This window comes from Crotalus tigris, unplaced genomic scaffold (genome assembly GCF_016545835.1).
Source record: "Crotalus tigris isolate CLP2741 ecotype Arizona unplaced genomic scaffold, ASM1654583v1 scf7180000018168.854452, whole genome shotgun sequence".
In the NCBI taxonomy this organism is placed as follows: domain Eukaryota; kingdom Metazoa; phylum Chordata; class Lepidosauria; order Squamata; family Viperidae; genus Crotalus; species Crotalus tigris.
In genome coordinates, this window is record NW_024096861.1 from 490357 (window position 1) to 513439 (window position 23083).

Genomic DNA, 23083 nt, shown 5'->3' on the forward strand with positions numbered 1-23083 from the left:
TTTCTCTTCGATGAAATAGCAGACTATCTGGGAATTAGACCCCGCGGCACGAATGTCGGTTGTTCTCTTTAATTCTCATTTTTTTAAATTCTCCATTTATTTTCCAGGCGGGCGTAGATGGTGACGAGAGAGCGGGGGGGCGGGGTAGAGTCACCCTTTATTTTGTTCTTATAGTAATCAGTCTGTGAGGTAAGTTGGGCTAAGACTCAATGTTAACAGCCTAACTTCAGTCAATTTTAAGCTTCATACCGGAATGCGAGTCTCAAAACAGACACCCACACGGAGGAGGAGAAAAGACTTGAAATTAAAATTTCATTCTGAAAAGACTTGTTGAAGCCTGATTATAGACTGCCTAAATCTTTTAAACTTTCAAGTCCAAACCTGACAGTGTGCTCAATAATTGACAGAAAAAGTACGGGCGAACATTAAAAAGTAAAATAGCAGATTGTCTAGTGTGCTTGGCCGGGAAATACCCGGCTGAGATTTTGCGCATGCGTACTAGACCGAGAATGGGCCTGGGAGGAATACGGAAGGGATAGTTTAATGCTGTGTACGCATGCGCTGTTGAACAAGTGAGTACGTAGTTGTGGAGGAAAGGCGTAAGCTATATGGCGGGACGATTAAACTGCTGTGTAAGTCTGGCTTTGCTTTGGCTAGAAAGTGGGCATCGTTAGGGATAAAGGAGCTGCTATACGTCCTTGGTCCTCGGGGGCTTGCGATATGGGATATTCTGTATGTAGTATATATCTAGTTTGGTTTCCTTTTTCCTATTTGCATTTTTGAAACCGCGTTTGAAAAGCAATCTGTATGTTCTCAGAACCCTTTGGCTCTTTGATCTACCTTATTAAGGCAGTTTAATATTTCATAACATTAAAAATAAAACCTTACAAGAATGAGGTCATCAGATATTTTTATTGGACAGAGTCTTACAAAAAGCAGGGAGTGGGCATGGAAAATGTTGCTCTGATGGCATAATCATGATTGCTCGTACCCAGAGGTTTATTATTGTCAAAAAAGAGCATTGTTAAGAAAGTGTATTAGACTGACTCAGAAAGGTTAATGGTGCAGCTATAAGAATCATATTTTATTACAGTACAAATTTTATTGCAGCACTTGCACCCCAACCCTGCACATGTCAGGAGTGGTTAACAGTAATGACTGTAATGAAATTGGCAATAAGTAACATAGAGTGCAAAAACCAAACCATATGATGAAAAAACCCACATCAGCCTGGCTACTGACATTTCCTTGGAATTCCTAAAGGATCTGAGAAAAAGTTCTTTCTTCCTCAACACTTAACTCAAAAAATATAATATAGTAACTAGAGAAGGAGTAAGGGGAGTGATACTTCTTAATACCTCAGCTTTTTACTTTAATGTCTAGATATAATGTAGCTAGAAGCCTGTGTAGAAACAGCTTAATGACAAATATATTTGATTGTGTAAGAATCTGTTTCAGGAAGTGGTGAACTTTCTTCTATTAGAGACATAGGTAGAACCTGAATGGTCAGGAATGCTACCAGTTATTTCTAAATTTGATTCCTGGATTGTACGGTATTTGGATCCTTACAGTAGGCTTTCAAAGATTGTGAATTTGCTTCACACTTCCTGATTGCTATTTTTCAAATCAACAGAGCCAAAGATGAGACGATCAGCAGCTCCAAGTCAACTGTTGGGGCATTCAGCCAAAAAACCAAGATTTATATCGCCAGGAAGAATCCTGCCGAAAACATCTGAATATGTAGATCCAGAAATTAAAACAGATGAGGTAATATTAAAACAGAAGATCACAAAGACATTAATATTACTAATGTGAATAACTTGTGGAAACTCAAATTCTCCTTCATACAAAAAAAGTTTCTCCACACAGAATATTAGATATCAGGAGCATGTGTATCTTTTTGCTATACAATATTATGTTTGGTTTGGAGGTTGTGTAAATCGTCATGCAGCTTACACATATTGCTTAATCACTACAGTTGGCCATCCCTGAAATATCCTGATCTATCAGAAATTTGCCCTCATATTTAGAGTTTAGGCAACAAAACTCCATAATGGTCTTCAACAAAAAAGAATTAGCTACTTACCAATTTAGTTCATATGCTCTTTCAAAATGCAGATGTATAAATTACCCAATCCTATTTCCTCAATCATGAGTTCATTTGCATTCTTACACATTCCTCAGATGTTCTGTTTCTGTTTAATCAGGATGCATTGTGAAAGACTATAAAAATGGGTCCTAGCTTCATCTCCTTTGAGATCACTTGGTGTCCAGAATTTGGAGGCCTAACTTCTAAACGTTTTTTTTACTATGCAGACTTCTCATATAATAATTGGGGGGGGGGGTGTTTCTAAATAAAATGGGAAATGTACACAAAAGAGAAGCACTTAGGGAGTTATAAATCACAAACTAGTGATTTTGTCCAGATTTCCCAGTTGTAAATTGATTATCCATTGAAATTAGACACCTGACTAGAACTCTATATCCATGTGTTTCTTGTGTCTCACTCCATATTGCTGCCCAAAACCTGCATGTATTAGTCCATGTAATCACAGGGAACTGTCTTCAGCTCAAGAGAGTCTCTTTTTTGTTTGTTGAACTAATTCATTATATCACAATTGAGCCATCTGAGGAACTGCGGATAAGATCTGTTAATTTGGATTTGCTGTTCATCTGATCAGTGTCAAGACTTTTTCCAAAGATCTTCCCAGGATATCTATATTTCCATGTTCTAAACAGCTTTCTGTTTAGAATAGTCAACTCATGGGTATGCAGTCATGTCTTTGTAGCTTGAAAATTCTAGACAGAGCATTATTTAGGCTGATTTGTCTTCATATAAGGTTCTTTTCCCTTTGAGGAATGTCCTCCTAAAGAACATGGCTTTGATATTTCAGAGTCTTCAGACAGGAGAGACACATATTTAATTTGAAGTTGTTGCATGAATATTCCATAATAGATACATATATATATATTCTGTCTTGTAGGTGTGCAAGAGACAATTGTGTAGCCCAACTTCTGTAAACATTCATTCTACAACTTCTGGCTTCCATTCTTCTGTAACAGTAAAATCTAAAGAAGAAGAATTGCCTTGTAAAAACAAGAATATGGGGACTTGGCATTTGAAAACTGGAATGAAATCTCTACGCAGACCAAAAATAGGTAGGAATATGCATGATTTAATATAAAGCAGAATAGCTTTTGAAATATCTTCTGAAGGAAACTAGAAACTAAGCAACATTGGCTTCAGGACAGCTGTGTTTTATGGGTTGTGATGGCAAGGTTTTTCCTCTTCGGAATAAGGTAAATTTACTCGTGCTGTACTTATATACAAACAAATAGCTGCTGTTTCTAAAACATCAGCAAGACTGATGAAATTATATGTACAGTATGTAGGGTTGTACACATATGTTTTCTTACTACAAGTACCAGATGCCTCTAAATTTGCTGAGGAAACTTGAATGGTTACTACTGAAACAGAACATGGGTTAATAGAGATATCAATAATTTGGGAGATGGTAAGAATTGTTGGAGTATTGTTATTGTGATATATGCAATCTTTGTATTAAAAGCATTAGCAAAATTTTCTGACGTCAAGCGCCATCATGCGATGGCTAGAATGCTTCCCCTTGCAAAGTCACCCATACTTGTTTTCATTTTACGTGCAAGATCTCGGCCATTTAGGGAAAGGAAGAAGAGTGCTTTTGTGGATCAGGCCTATTGAAAAGATAAGGAAATAAGTATTGACATGATTGCCTTATTGTCAAAGAAAAAAATAGAGTCTACAATATAAATGAAGAAAGGCAGGAAGAAGAATATATAATGGGCCAAAAAGATAGTGCTGTAATAGAGAATGAACAATTCATATTATGACCAAGGGATAGTATTTCTCATTACAAAAGAAGATTGTGAATCAGAATAATTAGCTACATCAATGAGCTGGATTCTGTTACAGCCTCCATTTGATTGTTGGTCTATCACAGTGATGGTGAACTTTTTAGAGACCGAGTGCCCAAACTGCAACCCCAAACCCACTTATTTATCGCCGGGTGCCAGGTGGGCGTGGCCCACTGGGTGGGCATGGCTGTGGTGGTCATGGCAGATTGGGTGGGAATGGTCAAGGTGGGCATGTTGCCCGTGGGGAGGGATGCCTGTGGGGGCCAGGCAGGGTTGGAGGAGATCCAGGGGGTCTCTGCCAGGTGGGGCAGTGGGCAGGATGCTTGTCCTGCGGGGTGAGGCAGGGCGGGGGTGCCATTGTCACAGGGCAAGGTGAGGCAGGGGCAGGGGCGGCTGCTGCCTGACATCATCGACCTCTGCACACAGAGGTCAGCGAGCACATGGGTACTGGGATGCATCCGGCCATGTGGGACCTTGGCGAGTTAGCGGGCAGCTGGTTGAAGAGGGACGGTTGCCATCTCCAGGGCATGGCCTGTGTGCCCACAGAGAGGGCTCTGAGTGCCACCCCTTGCATGTGTGCCATAGGTTCGCCACCACTGGTCTATCAACATGATGCAAACTGGTAGAGGAACAAGGAAATCCTTCAGCTAGCTCTTTCTAAAGTTCTTAGTTCAGCTAAGACTGTGGGCAACCTAGCAACATCCTAGAAAACTAATTACAAACCTGAAAGCTAGCTATAAAGCTGGAACAACGTACAGCTAGTTATATGTTAAGATTCATTCACTTTTAAAATACTTTTTTAAATATTTTACTGCTTCCGACAGGAAGGCGGTGCAGAGAGTGGTGAGGATGGCAGAAAAGATTATTGGCAGTTCATTCCCTTCAATCCAGGACATAGCATATAAGTGTTGCTTGAGCAAGGTCTGCAGGATTGTCTGGGACACTACAATCCTTTTCCTTGTTTCCTTCTGGGAGGAGGCTTTGGGGTATCTGAAGCAGAACATCCAGATTCAGTCACAGTTTTGTTCCATACAGTATCAACCTTGTAAACTCTCAAGCCTCCTCTTTCCGCTATGTATACAAGAGGGACAGTGATTAATATTTATATGTATTTATAGGTAAGGGTGTAGGTATATACATATGCGTGGTAGGTATATAGCATGTCTATATGTGTTATGTATGTGTACACTTAAGAGCAGGCAACAGTTTTATTTTTAATGTGTGCCAGTGTGCCCACAGTAAAAAATGACAAAAAAGGTTATCTTACCTTTTCAAGTGCCCCGATTGGATGTTTCCTCCTTAGTATTAATTTTGTTTCATGGAATTCTTCCAGGAATATCTTTTATCATTAGAGTGCAGCTCAGATTTCTCCTGTGATGGATTTATTTATTAGAAATATAAAACAAGAGCTACTTTTCAAACTCATGCATTTATTGTCACTTAAGCCCTGCTCAGATATTCAGGATCTAAAAGACTTGACAATTGAATATTCTGGGTAACAACCTCCATCCCTTTTCAGGAAGCATTACTTCCATGTTATCTGAATAAAAGCCTAAAGACATACAGTATGCAAATATATTTTATGTCTGCTGGATGATCGCTGAATTTGTGATTGCCTGCAAGTAGTTGACAATGTGTGATGTTGGTGAGCCTTAATTGAAGCATTCACATGGTGAATATCCTTAGTTAAGTAACCCCTAATTGGGTTTCTACACTGAAGGGATTTCAATTGATTAAAAACAATCAGATTTACTTATGAATGGATGTGCTTTGCTTGTCTGAATTGTAAAACATTTCATACATACCAGTTCTTCATCATACTATTAAAAGATTATTCAAGCATTTAATCTACAGGGTTTTATGTATGCATTAGAGGCTGCACCGCTAGGATTTGAGAAGCTATATTGCAATGTTTTATAGACAAGAAGCTAAACTTTGAAGGTCTTTATTTTGGAGGAGGAAAAGAGACATCAATTGAAAAAACAATTTAAGATTATTTTCTTCCAGTTCTATAATACAGATAAAATATTTTCTACTATGTATTTTTTCATGGTAGCATGGGAGCTTTGTCCTAAATATAAAATGGATTCTTCCTGGCTTGCTGTTTGCACAGTCCATTCAGAATTGTTGTTCCATCTTCTGTATTTGCTGTAAGGATTGCTTTTGAGAAGTTGTCCTTTAAAGGAGACGTTTGATTGGTGAGATAATTAATTTTGCTGGTTTCCTTTGTTTTAATATTTCTGTTCATTGGAATCAACACCAGCGCAGCCATGGAGCTTGAAATGAATCTGGCTGTGTTTCCATATCTCACTATGGTGGTCCTGGCCATAGGCATGTTTTCAAAAGCCTGGTTCTTTGTTTATGAAGTGATATCCAACAGCTTTGAGTTCTGTTCGTCTGCTGAATTTCAAATTTGCTTTTGTGATCTTGTTCCTTAAATGTCAGTATTTGTCAACCACTTTTTGGTGGCAAGAGATGGTACCACAGTCTTGCCTATGAAAAATCTTGCATTGAATTCATCTTGTTTCATTCTGATAGACATTACTCAGTCTTATCTTAGAAAGCTAAAGCAACAACAAACAACAATAACAACATAAACAATTAGACTGGTTGGAATTAACAGTAACTACCATAATGTAAAGTTTGCCCTTCATATACAGTATAAAAGGAACTTCAATAATAAAAATAGTAAGAATGGAATATCTTAACACATACTTTGTTGTGTATTGTCATTCATATGGTGTTTATACCACATTATTCCATTTTTTAACCTTCCTTCAAAACAGTTTAGGACTTGCATCATGATATGATATAATTTCAATACATCAGTGACATAAGATGATGATATCAATTAGTCCAGGTTTTAGTTAGTACAATTATATTCTATTTTTTTCTCTAAGGAGCTCAACAGTTTAAAACTCATTCCTTTGCTTCTCATTTTATCTTCAGGCTTTGTCTTAGTCTGTAGTAGTAGATTAATATCATTGAATAAGATGGACTTGAACTTTATGTTCAATGTTTCTGATTATATTTCAGAAATATGTTACATGCATTGCATATAGTTCTTTAAAATGGTTGCATATTTTCCTAGACTTGTACTGCAGTTGTGGAAGGCAGCCACATGTTTCTAGGAGAAGATATAGCAGTTGCTGATCATGTGTTATGCAACATGATAGTGACTCTAGTAAAATGTAAATATATGTGTAACTGCTACCCATGAATACATAGTGAATACATAGTTTTCTAATACTTTTAAAGAGGAACATGCTCAACAGAGTGAGGACATGAATGAGTGGAAAATGAGCTGCTCTCTTTTACAGCTACAGCTTGTCCAAAAAAATATTTGGTTTTTTTTTTCAATTTTTGTTCACATTTTCAGAATTGTGTTTCATTGTCTTTTAAGATTCTGCTTTCATTTGCCTGAATTTAAGTAAAAATAATAACATTATAAAAGAGAAATAACATCATAATGATAAAATAAAGGGCAGATCTTTCCATAAAGATGACCGTGGTAATTAATATTTTTTAAGGATTGTTCACCCTTGATATAAATAGTTGTGGTGGGTTAGAGATTTTTAGATTTTGATTCAAGCTAGAGCAGGGGTCCCCAACCCCCGGTCCATGGACCAGTACTGGGCTGTGGCATGCCAGCAACCGGTCCGCACAAACAAACAAAACCCCATCCGCACAAACAAACAAAGACCCATCTCCAAAAGGTTGGGGACCTCTGAGCTAGAGCATTCCAAGGAATACTTTCTATTTTTTTAAAAAAAATACAAAAACCCCAATTTTTGATCAGTAAGAAAATTATTCTAAAACCTATATTTGATGACATGTATTTTAGTGAGCAGATTTCTTAACTTTTCCAGAACTGTTTCTCAGATCTCTTATGGGAAGAAATATTATTTCTTGTTAATTGTCAGGGGTTTGTGTTTGATCATGAAGTCTTAAAAAGAAACACTGAGAAAAGGCAAGCAATTTAATTGTATTCCATTATACACGGGAAGATTTTATGTTGTACCTCAATTAAGCTATAACATAACTTATTTGGTTTTCAATCTTGTAAGTTGTGAGAATGTAGCCATTTGATCAGGAGCTTGAAAATAAAAAATATAAATATTATAATACAAAAATATTATAATATAAAATATTGATTAGCTGAATCAAGCCAGCCATGACTTGATAAACTATGGTTAAACAAACCATGACTTGTGTGATCCCAGTGAATGCTTTTGTTATAGACAAATTTCAACTTTTGTCTGTTCATTACAACAACCAATTAGGTAGAGGAGGTAATGGCCTTGATGACACAGAGTAAGTGTTTAGGGCCATCAGAGTATCCTGTTCCTGTCTTTATATAACCTTTATATTCCTGAGAAGCAGAGAATATTTTGCGATTTGGAAATAAAAGTAAAAATGGACCTGAATTTAATTTGATTCCTACATCTCTGAAGGGTTGCAAAAATAGTTTGAAGTAATGTGTAAGGATAATATTCCTCAGGACTGTGCTCCATACATAAAGTAGAACTGTGTTCAGTGACAGTTATGTGATAATAAATTGACTAGTTCTTAAAGAGCCACACTGCTCTTGTTACATTACAGGCTAATAAGTTGACAGAATGATTGAATTTCTTATCACAAGATTCCTACGGCAGCCTTTCACAAGCTAGCATCCTCTGTGTCTGCAGCAACTTGCATCCATCCTAGCTCCTTCCTGCTTGGATGTGACTCTTTTTTAGCCTAGCTCATTTGAAGGTCATTAAAAGGGCAACCAGAATCTCGTCCTTAAGATGCACCTCTGGAGAGGTGTGTTCTCTGCCATGTGATAATTGACTGTAATGAGTTGTACATTTAGGACAAACTGCAGCTGTAAGGAGGGGACCCGGTTTTCTGCTCATTCCTATCCTTGCTCTGTTGAGCATCTGCCTCTTTAAAAAGTGTGTGCGCGCATAAAGCCAAAGCCACACTGCAAAGTGCTGGGGAAGCTTAGCTTTGCTGCGAAGCCCGACCCTGAGTGAAACCTAACTAGCTAGGCAATCTGCAATTCCTGATTGACAGCAGGACTAGCATTATGCAAATGGAGCCTGAAAGAAGAGCCGCTGGGGAACAGAACCATGATCTGGGGGCTCTGTTAGGGATCTCTCTACACACGCCTCCTCTAAATCCAGTCATCTTGCTTGTTGTTGTTTTTTCTCTTTCTCCTTTTTGCAGAGGTGGTTCAGCTTAATAACCAATAAATGCCTCCCTTCCCCATAAAAAGTTGTTCTTTTCTTGGGCATGAATAAATTCATTCTTCTATGCAGTCCCTTTTTTTCTCTCAGCAAAATAGATGTATGTGTGTAAGCTTGTGAACTCAGGATGAATTGGGTAATATTTGGCAGGGTAATGTGCTAATCTTTAAACCTTTATGTTTTCAATCCTGTTTAAGTGTAGGGGGTTTTTTGCACAAAAGTGTCTCGTGCGCACTACCCCCCCTCCCCTCCGTCTTCTCTTCTCCTTCAGTCTGAAGCCTTATGTAGGTCAGGCTTGGCTTAAACAGATTTCACGAACCTGCGTCAGCTTAAGCTGAAGGAATTTTAATAAACCCTCCCCTGTAGGCGTGGGCCTAAATGAGACAAGCCTAGTTAAGCCTGATCTTTTTTTCTGTTTGTGAAAAAGAGCTGAGCAGAGCTAGGATCTGTGTGGTGGTTTCAGGAACTGCTGCATCTTCAGGCTGGAGAGGACGATGGTTGGGAAGGCCAGATCCTCGAATTTCACTTTGTCTGAAAAGCTTGATTTGCTGAAACTTGTCAAGCCATATGTTAATATTCTGGAGGAACACACCAACAAACATTCAGTCATAGTGGAAAAAAACAAATGCTGGGACATCATAGCTGACAACTACAATGCCATTGGAGTTGACCGCCCTCCTCGCACTGCCCAGGGCCTGCGCACCCTATACAAAAGGCTCAAGGAATACGCCAAGCAAGAACTCTTACAGCAAAAGGAGACCCTTTGTGACTACAAAAGCTACATCTCTGAACCGACTAAGAAAGTTGTGGAAATGATCCCTCAGATGTCCACTGTGTGTTTGAGAGAGAGGAATAATCTGCCATGGTAAGTTGCCTTTTACGCTGGGCTTGAATGGCCAACTTGAGCATCTCCTGCCTTGTTTTCCGGCCCTTGTTTGAGCTAAATGCTTTAGCTTAGGAAAACTAAGAATGCTGCAAGCCAAGTCGTTTTTTCAAAGCAGCCTTTGAATTGGCAAAAACAGGGGTGATTGGGCAGTTCAGCTTGCAGCTGCATTTCAACGATCTTATTGTCAGACCCCTGGCAAGTGAGGGTTAAGAAAAAATCCAAGTGAAATAGGAGCTCCAACTTTTACCCCTCCCCTTTTAATAGGCATAGCATTCAAACATTGACCAAGCGAAGGGCTGTTCTACATTTAAGGTAGTATGGTACTGCAGTCATCTGCCTGCATACGGAAGCTGTTGCCTGTTTTGGATAAAATCTACATAAAGTCGAGTTGGAGAACAAAGGAGCCCACTCCTGCGTGTGCCCAGACAAGGATTATGTTAATCTCCCAGAGCAGAATATATTTTAAACTGCACTTGGACTTGTTAGGCTATTTTCTCTGATATTCTACTCTGACTTTTAAAAATACAAGTGGATTTCAAAACCATTTTTAGTCTTGTGTGAAGGCAGAATAAAAATAAAGTTATAATTAAACTTAGAAGAAGAACGTGCACAGGTTTACAAGGCTCAGGTTCAGGAAGATAAGGATGCTACCATTGCACAAAACCTTTTATTTTTAGAGCAGGCTCTTTTGTGCTTAAATCAAATTGAAGCTTGTCTAGATTTGAGCCAGACATAGAGCAGGCAAGCGGTGTTTGACCTTTTTGCAGGGCCTTTGCTATTACCCTTTTCTCTGCTGCAAGCTTCCCATGTCTGCCCTGTACCCTTAGGTATTTTTTTCAAAATCCTAAAGAAAAGTAAATATCTCTTTTCCCGGCTCCTGTTGCCATTTAAATTTATGTCATTTATTGTAGTAAACAAATATAATAATCTTAAGTGGAATGTCTAGAGAGGCTGGCATGTACGGGCATGCTAGTCAGCCTTTGATTTTTCCTGCCTCCGTTTACTGCCCTGCCTCAGGTTACATTAAACAGTGCTGTTCTCTAAATTACTTCCACTGAAGATGCCTGTCAAATAAAAATATGTCAATTAAAAAAAATTCTTTTATAAGAATTTTGTATCAGCTATGCTTATATGATATGATATATGATATAATAACATGATTATTTTTATTTGATTGTTATCCCAGTTTTTTTTATATAACTTAGGATGGCAAACATAACTAATACTCCTTCAAAATGATGTTTTGCAATCCAGCACATATAATCAAAAGTGTATTAAGTTCAACGGGGACTGTAGTCTAAAAACTGAAGTAGTATCCTCGAGATACGAGACTTGGATAATGATTATTCAGGCTGATATGTTTAAAATTGATTGGGCCAATCATCACTTTGATTGAAAGATGTTACTTATTGAACCATTAGAGTAGGTAGTGTCTTGGTAACAGATCTGAGCTTGAATAATAATGGTTAGAGTACCATTGTTGTTTAGTAATCTTGCTTAGATGCTGTGTAGCACCTAAATATTTATTTTGCAAAAAAACTCCACAATGATCAATTGCTTAAACCTTTTGAAATGCAGTATAAATGATTACTGCTGTAATTTAGTGCTACAAAACATTTATCTGGAATATGAACCATTAGAAATGAGTATTATGGTTCTAAACATGTTTTTGTGGGAATAAATTTCAATAATATAAATTTGTCTATTATCCCTCCATATAGATCTTTAAAATAAGGGGAAAATGCAAAAGATTTTTGTTTTTAAGAGAGAACCAAAGATATAGCTGGCCACAAAGAATTTGCCTTCTCAATCACTTTGGTTTTATTTCTTTATTTTCCCATGACTATGGCTCTTATATTCTCATTTTCTTTGCAGCCATAATTTGTGCATTGCCAGATACCATTTTTATTTATGAAAAACACAACTGCTAAAACTAATACGGTAGATCAGGAAATGAGCTAGACATGAAAGTAAAAAGGGGACATATCCTTTTTCCAGTTGAAAATTGTATGGAAATTGCACTTGTTTATACAAGATATTTAACTTTGCTTGGCAATGTTTACTGATATTAGCTGTTCAATTTGATATCAGCTTTTTTCATCCTTAATTAGATGCAACTCCAGTTTTTTTCTGTGGATTATCTGCTATACAAGGTCATATGACTAATGCTCCATTGCTCACAGCTGCTGATTTGCTGTGATCTGAAATCTCTGCTTGGATCTTTTGATTTTGAATGTCCTGACATGCACTTATACATACAAATTCTGATAAAATTGTAGCTTGCTTCCAAGAAAATGATGTTGACCAGTGTTCCTTACTTTAGTGTTAGGAAGTTTAGAGTAATCTTTCTTTAAAGGAATTGAGTATACTTGCAATATATGATCTAGCTGAAGGAACAACTATGAACTGCCATGCAATAATAATGGAAAATTGCTGAATAATCAATTATTCAATAATTTATTTTAAAACAAATATTTCAAAGGGAGGAGTTTTAATGGAGCAGCAGTGACAGGAAATGAAAATATCTGTCCTTTTAGATTTTTTTTTTTTTTTTTGTCCAGGAAAACTTTCATCCAACAATGAGGTTCTCACCATATCTTTATATAAATCTGTACTTTGTAGTGGGAACAGGAAGATCCTTTGGAGCTTGCTTATTTATTTATTTATTTATTTATTTATTTATGTATGTATGTATGTATGTATGTATGTATGTATGTATGTGACTTATATACCGCTTTAAGTGCAAGCACTCTCTACGCGGTGTACACCAGTAAGCAATGTATATATATATTTACATTGCCCCCAACAATCTGGGTCCTCATTTTACCTACCCCGGAAGGATGGAAGGCTGAGTCAACCTTGAGCCGGTGAGATCTGAACCGCTGACCTGCTGAACACAGTCAGCTAAAGTGGCCTGATAAATAATAGGGAGACATATATTAAATTATGTTATACCAAAATTTCTTTTATTTCAAAAAATTAGGGCATGAACATCCTATGGTATAAGGGCTGCATAGATACCTAACCTCATGTATACCTCTTCCCAAATTTACCAGTGACCAGAAGGGTTTTTAAAGGCATTTTTTTTTTCTTCCTAGTGTTTTTCACTTAAAATAGATATGTTAATTCCCCAGAAAACTTTGTATTCTTGTTTTGTCTTTAATGAAGAGTAATTCCCTGAAACATAGGAAAGAAAGGGACTGGAAATACAATGCCACCCATCCCAATGGGTACAGTTTTTCACTGTTGCTATCTTCAATGTTTCTGAAGCCACTATATGGTGAGAAGATGATTTTCCTGTCTCCTTTCCTTTCAGTATCTTCTGGGAAGAGCAGGGTCATTCACTGACTTACTGCTAGATTGGAGGGTACTTGAAAGCTGCTTAGCTTTCTAAGTGCTCTTCTCAGTCCGGTTCCAGGTGAGCAACTGTCCCTAACATTCCCTGAAGTCCTCTGCAGCAGTCACAGTCTCTCTGGTTAATGATATTCAAGATCCTTCTGACTAGTCAGCAATTTTGGAGGGTATGTGCAGTGCAGATATGGAAATAAATAACTTAAGACAGAGGGAAAGAACGTGTGGCCCTCCAGAACTACAACTTGCAGCATTATTCACTATTGGCCATACTAACCTCTGCCTGCTGGGAGCTGTAATTCTGCAGCTTATGAAAAGCCATTGATTTCTTGTCTATGTTTTCAGGAAAAAAATACTTAGGGAAGAAAGCCACCTTGAGAAGAGAATTATGCAAATAAGAAGTGTTCAAGGTTTAACTGCTGCATGCTGTTATTCTCTCTCTTTTTCTATTGTCTCTCCTGGCAGCCCATGTACACATAAACAGTTGTGATGATTCTCCTTTTATCAAAGTACAAATAGCTCAGAGGCTGATTAAAAATATTCAGCCTCCTTGATTTGGGCTTAATTCTTGGTGATTATATAGACAACTTTATGTAGTCTTCTTAGTAAAAATGTAAGTTACAGTATTTGCCATTGCTTTCTGGTGAAAAGTTTTTCAGTTGCCCAATCTAGCCTACAGTCCAGGACTTTCTAAGTAGTCCTTTAGTCAGTTACTAATTGTGTCTGCCTATTTAGCTTTTATGGACTCAGTAATGTCAGTTAATGCTATTTTGTGTCTACAAATGTGGCTAGAGAAGACTCTGTTCTCTAATGCCTAAAATATTTTTCCATTTTAGTGCTACCCTGGTAAAAGAAACAGTTGCTACTACAAGTTCTCCTCAGCTAATGTTGGAGCACCATCCTGCTGCCATCACACTAGAATTGGATCCAGAAGAAGAGGATGTGAAGCCACCACCTTCACTGATACTTGAATTGCAAACACAGGATAACTTGGAACAAAGAGATCAGCAACATATGGTCCATGTCATGGAGAGGTCTCCATCAACTTCCCTGTCTTCTGTGGATATAAGAATGCTATCTCCATCACCTATCCCCAGGCGAGATGAGTTTTTTAGGCTCGAAAGTGGAGAACGATTTAGGCCAGCATGTGGAGGGTATGATCCACAAATGTTGCAAATGCTAAAAGAAGAACATCACATAATTTTGGAAAATCAAAGGAAAATTGGGCTCTATATCCAAGAAAAAAGGGATGGGTTGAAAAGGAGACAGCAGTTGGAAGAAGAGCTTTTGAGAGCAAAAATTAAAGTAGAAAAATTGAAGGCAATACGATTACGTCGTGATCTTCCTGAATTCAACAGTCTTTGAATATAAAACAATTCTGCTACATAAAACTGTGCTTATTCTATATTTGATTATAAAAGATCAGTTACTTTATTTGGATGGATTGGAAATGGAAAGACAAAAGAATTTATGTTTTTTTATTTTGGATTTCATTCATGTTTGCAAGAAATTGAAAGACAATTTTCAATGGTTTTCCCAAATTTCAAGGAAAACCACATTTAAGACTTAAAAAAAAATCCTTTTTGAAATCCTGTGATTACTATCCTGTGATAATAAAAGCCATTACTGATTTATGAAGCTATTGTAAAAAATTCTGTTTAATTTTTTATTTCATTTTTTTTCTGGAAACAATTCTTAAGTACCCATTTAAAATATTTATTTGTGGGTAAATAAATATATGCAAAGTGAAGAAAAAGACTGCTCATTTTTTCTTTTATAAGATAATGTTAACTAGTATTTTAGTATGGCCTTATGCTATCAGGAAAAGCATGGATAGGAATATCTATAGTAGTGTGTATTTTTATGTTGAGCTGAACTGTTGAAATATGATTCAACAATATTTTAGAGTATTTTAATTCTGAAATCAGTAAACAGTTCAGATTAAAAATAATACATCTGACGCTTTCTTCTTGTTTTTGTCAAACATTCTGCAGTCCAGTTAAGAATTTCATGGGAGTCCAAAAGGGCAAGTTAAGGAATGTTGTATTAATCTTTTTATATCTAGATAGTGCTCAGTATTTTCAGGGTTGGTTTATATCTGATTTTGGTGCATAGCCACCAGTGCGTAATCCATCTGAAATATGGAGGGAACTGTTACCATAACATGTCTTAAAAAGAATTGCAATTTTGCTTGGGTGATCAGCTGATGTAATATGGAACCGGTACACACAATTACTGAAGATGATGATGATGATGTGTGTGTGTGTGTGTGTGTGTGTGTATGTGTGGGTATGTTTGTTTTTATGTCTGTCTGTCTGTCTGAATCTATCTATCTATCTATCTATCTATCTATCTATCTATCTATCTATCTATCTATCTATCTATCTATCTATCTATCTATCTATCTATCTGCAATCAAGTAAACACTCCAGGGATAGAAGAGAGTATTTGATTAGTTTTTTTAAAATCTGCAATTGATTCATTCAGAATTCCACTTTTTCCATTTTGTTTCACAGAGCTTACCATTTTTTACCCAACAGATAATTACAATTCTGTACTCACTTAGCATATTTAATTATTATTGTCCTTTGCTCTCTTTTGTTAGAAACCCCCCTTCTTTCTGAAACCATCAGCAAAACTGATTTTTCCCCAAGCCTGATATTATTAGTTTTCTTTTGGATGAATTTTGTTATTTTGACTGCTTACAATGAGATCATATTGTATGCGCGCGCGCGCGCGCGCGCACACACACACACACACACACACACTGTCGTGCTATTCCCTTTCTGGTAAGCAGCATAATGCAAAGTGCAGAAAAGGAGTAGTAAACAATACAGAAATTAAATGCACGAAACAAGAAAAAGAAAAGAAAATATTATTCCAGCTCTGTTAGTTGCACCTTTCCTTATCTCTTGGTAATTGAAAGCCATCTTTATTTTTCTCATGCCCATCCACTGCTTACACATTGCCTTTATTTCTTGAATTTCTTATCCCTGTCTTACTGAAGATCCCATCAATTCCGTCTAACGTCTTTCTCATTTTTATCCTTTCTTTCAGTTCATTCACTCCATGTATTTTTCCACAATTTGACCTTAATTCATTCTCTGTCTGTAACCAGCCATTTCAGAATATTTATTTTTATATTGATGTTCTTATTCAATTCACATTCCACCAATTGTTTTACTCCATTTAATTCTCCCTTGCCTACTGTATTCAGTCTTTCTGTTTCTCCTGACATAGTCAACTCTCTCTTTCATATAATAAAGGAATTAGAAATATATTTTTATAAATAGTCCTTTTTTCTTTTGACAAATATTCCTTGCAGCAAACCACATAGTATAATTACATCATTTTTGCCACTTATAACTTACAATTATTCATTCAATTTCTATTTCTCTAAGCAAAGCTAGATTAATCTTTGCTATATTAAATTTCAGATCCAAAGTACTCATTGTATCATACAATCCATATAACTTTCATGACATATCAAATAGGATCTCAGCTAACACAACATCACTTCCATAAAAACTCCAGCTATATTTATCTTTCCAACCAATTCACCACAAAACATGTCTCTATTGCTAAAACTTTGTTTAATTGTTTCTAGCCCTCAGTTGGGCCAAACAATACATCATAGTAGGGCAACAATTTTTGAATTAATGTATCTCAAAGGGACTAACTTACAGAATGGGATTCCTGATTCCCATGGAATTGAAATTTGGCAAAGGTTGTGGCTGCTTGAGTACTGCTGCACTACAATGGTCATCTATAGCGGGGGTCCCAACCCCCGGGTTGTGGCCTGTTCGGAACAGGGCGCTTGTGGTCACATGCAGAGCTCCACTTGTGTGAACAGTGGGTGCTTGTGCAAGCAGCAAACACTTATGCAAGTGTGCACGCCTGCTGCAAGCAACAAATGGAGCTGTGCATGCTCATGCACGCGCCACTCACACAGAACCTTCCCTTCTCTCCCTCCTCTCCCCAGTCTGAGCTGCTAAGCTGGAAAGGTTGGAGACCACTGATCTACAGTCATGTAATTGCCATTTCCAGTGCTCCCTATCTGCCTCCTACAAGGAAAGTCAATGGGGAAGTCACTCCCACTCCCACTGTTATGCCTATCTGGTCATTCTGTTTCTCTGTTTAAGGAAATATCTCTGAAATTATGATCCAGTGGATAATGGATTGCATAGTTTTTTTATATAGTAGATTTATCTATGAGTACACTAAGCAGTCCAGGAGATATCACATTTTTTTCTTACTTCCATACTTTATATTCTCCAATTATGGCAACTGAATCACATTGTTACAGGATCTATACCTTACTTTTCATACTTTTTTTTTCTTGGGCTTTAATATTTCTATCACTAATTTCAATTTACCTTTCAATATACAACTTTCATTCCCTTACTGATCCCTAAATTGCCACTTCTAATATTTCCTCACTTTAATTTCATGCCAAATATTTCTATCACTTTTATTTTCTATCTGTCACATTCATTCTGTTGAAGGTTCCACTTCTATAGCATTATTTTTTTAATTTCCATTAACACTGTTCTACATTTTTCTGCCTCTTTTAATCTTAATTATTCTTTACCTTGTACAGTATTTGGTGATACCTCCAATTTGTCCTTGGGTTGTTGCTGTTATGATGATGTAGGTGATGAAACTCCGAGAACTGAATAAGAATTAAAAAGGTTTTTTAATCACATATGATGCAAGTGTGTTACTGTATATGTATATTAACCTGACTATGAACTGCTTTGAATGTTATCTTCTGATTGGGGATGTAGCATCTGCCTACAATACCTTAAAGCAGCTGTTCCTTTCCCCATAATTGCTATGGACATAGTTGTTTTAAAATGCTACAAACAGCTGCCTCACTCATGCCTCACCTGTTCTTTTGCAGTCTCCTGCACAGTACAGCTCTATTACATTAACTACTTTTTGTTATTTATTTGAACATTAAAATTACCCCATCTGAGGCATTTAAGAAAGACAGAATTATATTGTATGTGATGGGCAATCCATAATGAAGTATTGTATCTTACTCCAGCCAGCATTTCCCTTTTTCAGTGTTGGATAATTCCAACAGCCAGTATCAGACTGCTCATACTGGCTAAGAATTAAGAGTATTTATAGTCCAGAACATCTGGAAACCAGCAGTTTACAGGAAGGCTGAATGATTATTTTAGAGGATTGCTTTGAAGTTCATACATCTTAAAGTTGCCATGGTTGAGAAACATTGGATTACTAGACTGAGTTATCTTATAGTCTCTTTCAACTGGTAGATGCCTCTGCTGTTTTTTCTCAACCATTTTGTAGCTAATGCATGATGTTGTTGCCACAAAGAAACAAGAGTATTTGGTAGAGATAATTGATTTTCTATTTGGTTGAGTACAGATAGTTCTTAACTTATGGGCATTCCTTCAGTGACTGTTTGAAATTACAACAGTACTGAATGAAGGGACTTACAACTTGTGCCCAAAGTTATGGCTGCTGCAGTACCCTTAAGATTACGTGAATGAAGTTTGGGCGCTTGTCAATCTATCTGCCCTTATAATTGTCTGCAGAGATGCTGCACTGCTCCCACCCCGCTCATTTCCCCTCCATCCTGTCCCATTGTGTTCTAGCAGACCTTGGGCCTGCTTTCCATTCTGCTGGGTCCCACACTCTCCTCCCCACCCTTTCAGGAATTGGTCACTTATATTTTTGGTAGGCCTTTAAGAAGCAACCATTCTGCCATGCAGTCTTCCTACACAGTGGAGGCCACGTGGCACCATCCTGGAAGTGGTAACAATTTTTGTAGTGGCTGCAATGAATTGTGGCTGCTCCAAAATGGTGCCTGCTTCTGGGATGGGGCCATGTGGCTTCCAGGAAGATCTAGGGGTGAAATATGATCAATGGGATGGGAAAACAGGCCAAGACTGGTGGGAACCCAGTGAGGCGGTAAATGGTGCACGGGTTGCCTCAGGGAGTGGGGAAGGCATGGGAGGCTTAGGGCAGGCCATGTGTGAGCTAGGGAGGTGATGCAGTGCAGGCCTGGGCCTGTATTATGTTTCCTAGAGCCTCCCCTACCCCTGAAGTACTCCACCACTGAGGTACTCCATGCTCTGCTTAACAAGTGCAATAGGAAGAGCAAGGATTGAGTGATTAAATGAGGCAATCATGTAGGCACCTCCCTTAATGACATCATGGCTTGTGACCTTAATGAGCAGGCCCCATTAAGGTCCTAAGTTCAGAACTACAGTACCTGTATGTTTGGGGTGGCACATGGTATATGATTTAGAGGAAAAAAATTAGAAAGCTACTGTTTACCCAATTTATTAAGGCAGGTAGAACAACATGAAGTCTGAGAGCAAAATACCTGTGACCCCCAGAGTTCCTCCCCAGATTTTTATCCCTAAAGAAAAGAAAAGATTAAACATTTTCATTGATCCATCTATCTATTCATGAGACTTACATTGTGACTTTCTCTAGGGCCTCAAACACAGCAATCCTCCCTCTGTTTTGCTGTAATCAAAATAAGGTGTAAGACAGATTCAGCTGAGGAGGCAACTAACCCAAAGTCACCTTCTGAGCTTTCATAGCTGAGGATCATCTTGAACATGGGTTGTCCTGTTCCTCTTTCATAACTTTCACATTTATTCAAAGTCATTCACCTCACCACATTGTCTTTTTTGCGACCTGACAAGCAAAGTCAATGGGGAAGTCAGATTTACTTAACTGGGTTTCTAACTTATTCACTGCAGTGATTCATTTATCAATTGAGGCAAGAAAGGTAGTAAAATGGGACAAAACTCACTTAACAAATGTCTCACTTAAGAACAGAAATTTTGGGCTCAATTGTGATCATAAGTAGAGGACTACCTGTAATGATACTGCCCTTTTTTACTAATGTATTTATTAAAAAGAAAACAAGTGGTTTTGGTCTTGATATGTTGAATGTTGCATAATTTCTATTCTTTGAATTGGTATTTTATTAATTCCAAGCCTCCAGCTTTGAAATACCAGTCAGTGATGGATGGCTCCTCTATGATTAGAAGATTTGTGATTTTCACTGTTTTACCATCACAATTTCACTATTAATAGGAAATGAATCATTTGTGAAGAGTACTTTCTAAATAAGGTAGATAGATGACTTAAGAAAGTTTGTAATCAGTTTAGAACACTTAGTTTTTCCGGTTTTGTTACAAACTGCTATACAGATTTTAAAAGTTTTAGAACAGTCAATTTTGTCTCAGTTGAGTGCATAGTATGCAAATATAGCCTCATTCTCTTACAAACTCTAAAATTCTTTAGAATACACACATACCTAAATTTGAAATATTTGTGCATTCATGCCCAGCTGTAGCAGTTCCTGAATCTGCATAATATAAGAATAGTAAAGCTTAAAATGTTATATAAACTGCTAGCCCAGAGTTTGACTCATCTAATAATTCTGATAACTCCCAATGTCAGTGACTACCCACAGCTTCCCTAATGTGAAATAGCTTTCATTCATTTCATAAAACCACAGTATCTCTGGAAAATCATTTCCTACATTTCAGTTCACTATCAAAAAGCCCCCCTCCCTTTTTGTTTTTGAGGCAAACCAACCCTAATATCATGTAACAACAGTCCATAGCAATTCTTGTCAGAAAATAAAACCCTAGTATTTATATGTGTCTCTCTCCATGCTTCCCTTCAAATTATTGAACTATTTCTGCCTAGGAATTAATTCATGCGGATAGCAATAGTACAGACTTTTCCAGTTGTGGGATGGAGTTACACCATCTATAGATTTAATAAACAACTAATAACCTTACTTTAATGCACAATGTTTAACCAAGTTGCATGTTAAATAGTTAAATAACTTTTGCATATATACTGTTTCATTTACTTAAATCTGGAGATGTCTCAGTTAAAATGCACTGAAGTAATCATGATCCTAAGTCTCTCTGCTGGGACATAATATGCATATGTATTTAGCAGATATAACTACAATTACACAGTCCCTATTAAATTTGATCTCTAATGTTTTTGTCCTGCTTGAATTATTGAATAGATTGCCTTTATGTAGATTGGGTTTATATAACATGGCTTGAAAGGATTACATCTTTTCCTTTCAAGAATGTCATCAGCTTGTCTAAAAATAATCATTCCTGTGTAATGCACAACAAGGGTCAATTCTTTCTAACACTCATGAATTTTAAGCAACCATATTTTGGTAATCTAAGTGGCTTATTGCAGCATTGCCTGTTTTAGATCTACAGCAGAAATAATGATATGTCTGGTATGGTTTGTGTTTTGGGGTGTCTCCTGGAAATTATTTTCTTTGTAACAAATAAGAAAATATATTTGCTATAAGTGATAAATCAATGAAAGCTCTGGGCAATGAGCTTGATCTAAAGTAGGTTGCCAGCAGCATGCTAAAATTAAATGCTAATATTAATTATTTATAATAATAGTTTTTCCTGTTTGTTGTTGGTAGCCTATTTATAAATTGTGTTGCGAGCGCAACTACATTAAACTTTTAGTCATTTCTTTGGATTTGGAAAAACTCATATCTGAATAATAAAAATAAAAAGAAGCTATTTTATGCCTTGTCATTACACATATGGTACAGATCTTTCTAAGGTAGTTCACCGATTGAAATAAAATGCAAGAACAGAATCACAATAAACAGTGAAAATAACAATTAAAGATCTATATTATTAGGCTCCTTCTTAAATGGACAGTTGCTTGAAAAGGAAAGCTCCAGCTTGTGCTGCTTCTGAAATTTTTGTTTCCCTCCCATGTTTGTCTTCTTCTCCTCATAACAACAATATATAGATAGTGTTTAGAAAATGCCTGAAAAAGAGATACAGGGTTTAACTCAGCAGCGCGATTCCCATTGCCTGCCAAAATCCCCATGAATTGCTTTGGGAACTTATCTGTGCTTAAGACTGAAAGAGAAGCTGATAAGGAAGAAATCAAATTATAGTGTCCATTTTATGATAATAGGTTATACACAAGACTTGTTCTTAAGTTGCAGCTGTCAGTTCAACTTCTTTTTGAAATGTTCAGAAGAAAAAAATTCTGCTGTCTGGTACAAAGAGTAAAACTGAAGGATGTATTTATTTAATATAGATATTCTAGACTTTCTATTAAATCCCAAAGTGAGATACAATAAAACAACCCCAAATCCGTACTAAATTGTAAACTTTAAATTATAACATAGGGTTATGACAACAACTACAGAAACTCACAAATGACTTTGCAGGACATGTTTCATGAAAGGCCTGGGCAGTACTGAGCAAGCAAGCAAGCAGTGAGAACAATTAGGAGTTTGTCAGTGCAATTTAGCAGAGGGAGATTTTCAAGCCGTCTTTCCCTTTAAATTGATAGTTTTAGCTGAAAGCATGAGAAGAGAACAAGAAACAATAAAAAAAATTCTACTGGTGGAACATTAAAAAAAATGAAGATTAATGGATAGAAGTTTGCAGCTGTGACCTGCAATGCTTATGCCACTTTTCTGTTCCTGCCTGCAAAGAATCCAGCCTATTTTTCAGCTGGTAGTAAACAAAGGATTAGAATAGTGAATGATTGATGAAAGATGGTAAAGATTTGTTAGATCATAGAAAGAAGGACACAATTCTTCATAAGGCATAAAAACATACAAAGTGCACAGTTTGACAAAGGTAAGGATTGGGGATGTGATTGATCACTTTCCAAGACTTATCAAGTCCATTCCTAATTTTTCCTT

General features: G+C 37.0%; 2 protein-coding genes across 2 annotated transcripts in view; both read left to right on the plus strand.

Moving 5' to 3' along the window:
• Window positions 1-560: 560 nt before the first annotated feature.
• The window catches only part of RAD54B (RAD54 homolog B), a 42198-nt gene continuing 19675 nt past the window's right edge, over window positions 561-23083 (plus strand). The window contains exons 1-3 of the mRNA XM_039348683.1: window positions 561-632; window positions 1634-1767; window positions 2985-3159. Of these exons, the coding sequence (XP_039204617.1) occupies window positions 1642-1767; window positions 2985-3159 (301 nt within the window). The 5' untranslated portion in view covers window positions 561-632; window positions 1634-1641. The remainder of the gene's footprint in view (window positions 633-1633; window positions 1768-2984; window positions 3160-23083) is intronic.
• Window positions 3086-15112, plus strand: LOC120310354 (fibrinogen silencer binding protein). The gene is made up of 3 exons (XM_039348684.1): window positions 3086-3159; window positions 9553-9990; window positions 14199-15112. Exons 2-3 carry the CDS (start codon window positions 9620-9622, stop codon window positions 14725-14727), a joined length of 900 nt encoding a protein of 299 aa, XP_039204618.1. The 5' UTR covers window positions 3086-3159; window positions 9553-9619; the 3' UTR covers window positions 14728-15112.

Excerpts from the sequence above, each read along its gene's own strand:
- LOC120310354 (XM_039348684.1), top strand. The coding sequence starts at position 9,620 with ATGGTTGGGAAGGCCAGATCCTCGAATTTCACTTTGTCTGAAAAGCTT. Across the intron at positions 9,991-14,198 it reads GAGAGGAATAATCTGCCATG|TGCTACCCTGGTAAAAGAAA; the intron begins GTAAGTTGCCTT and ends TTTCCATTTTAG.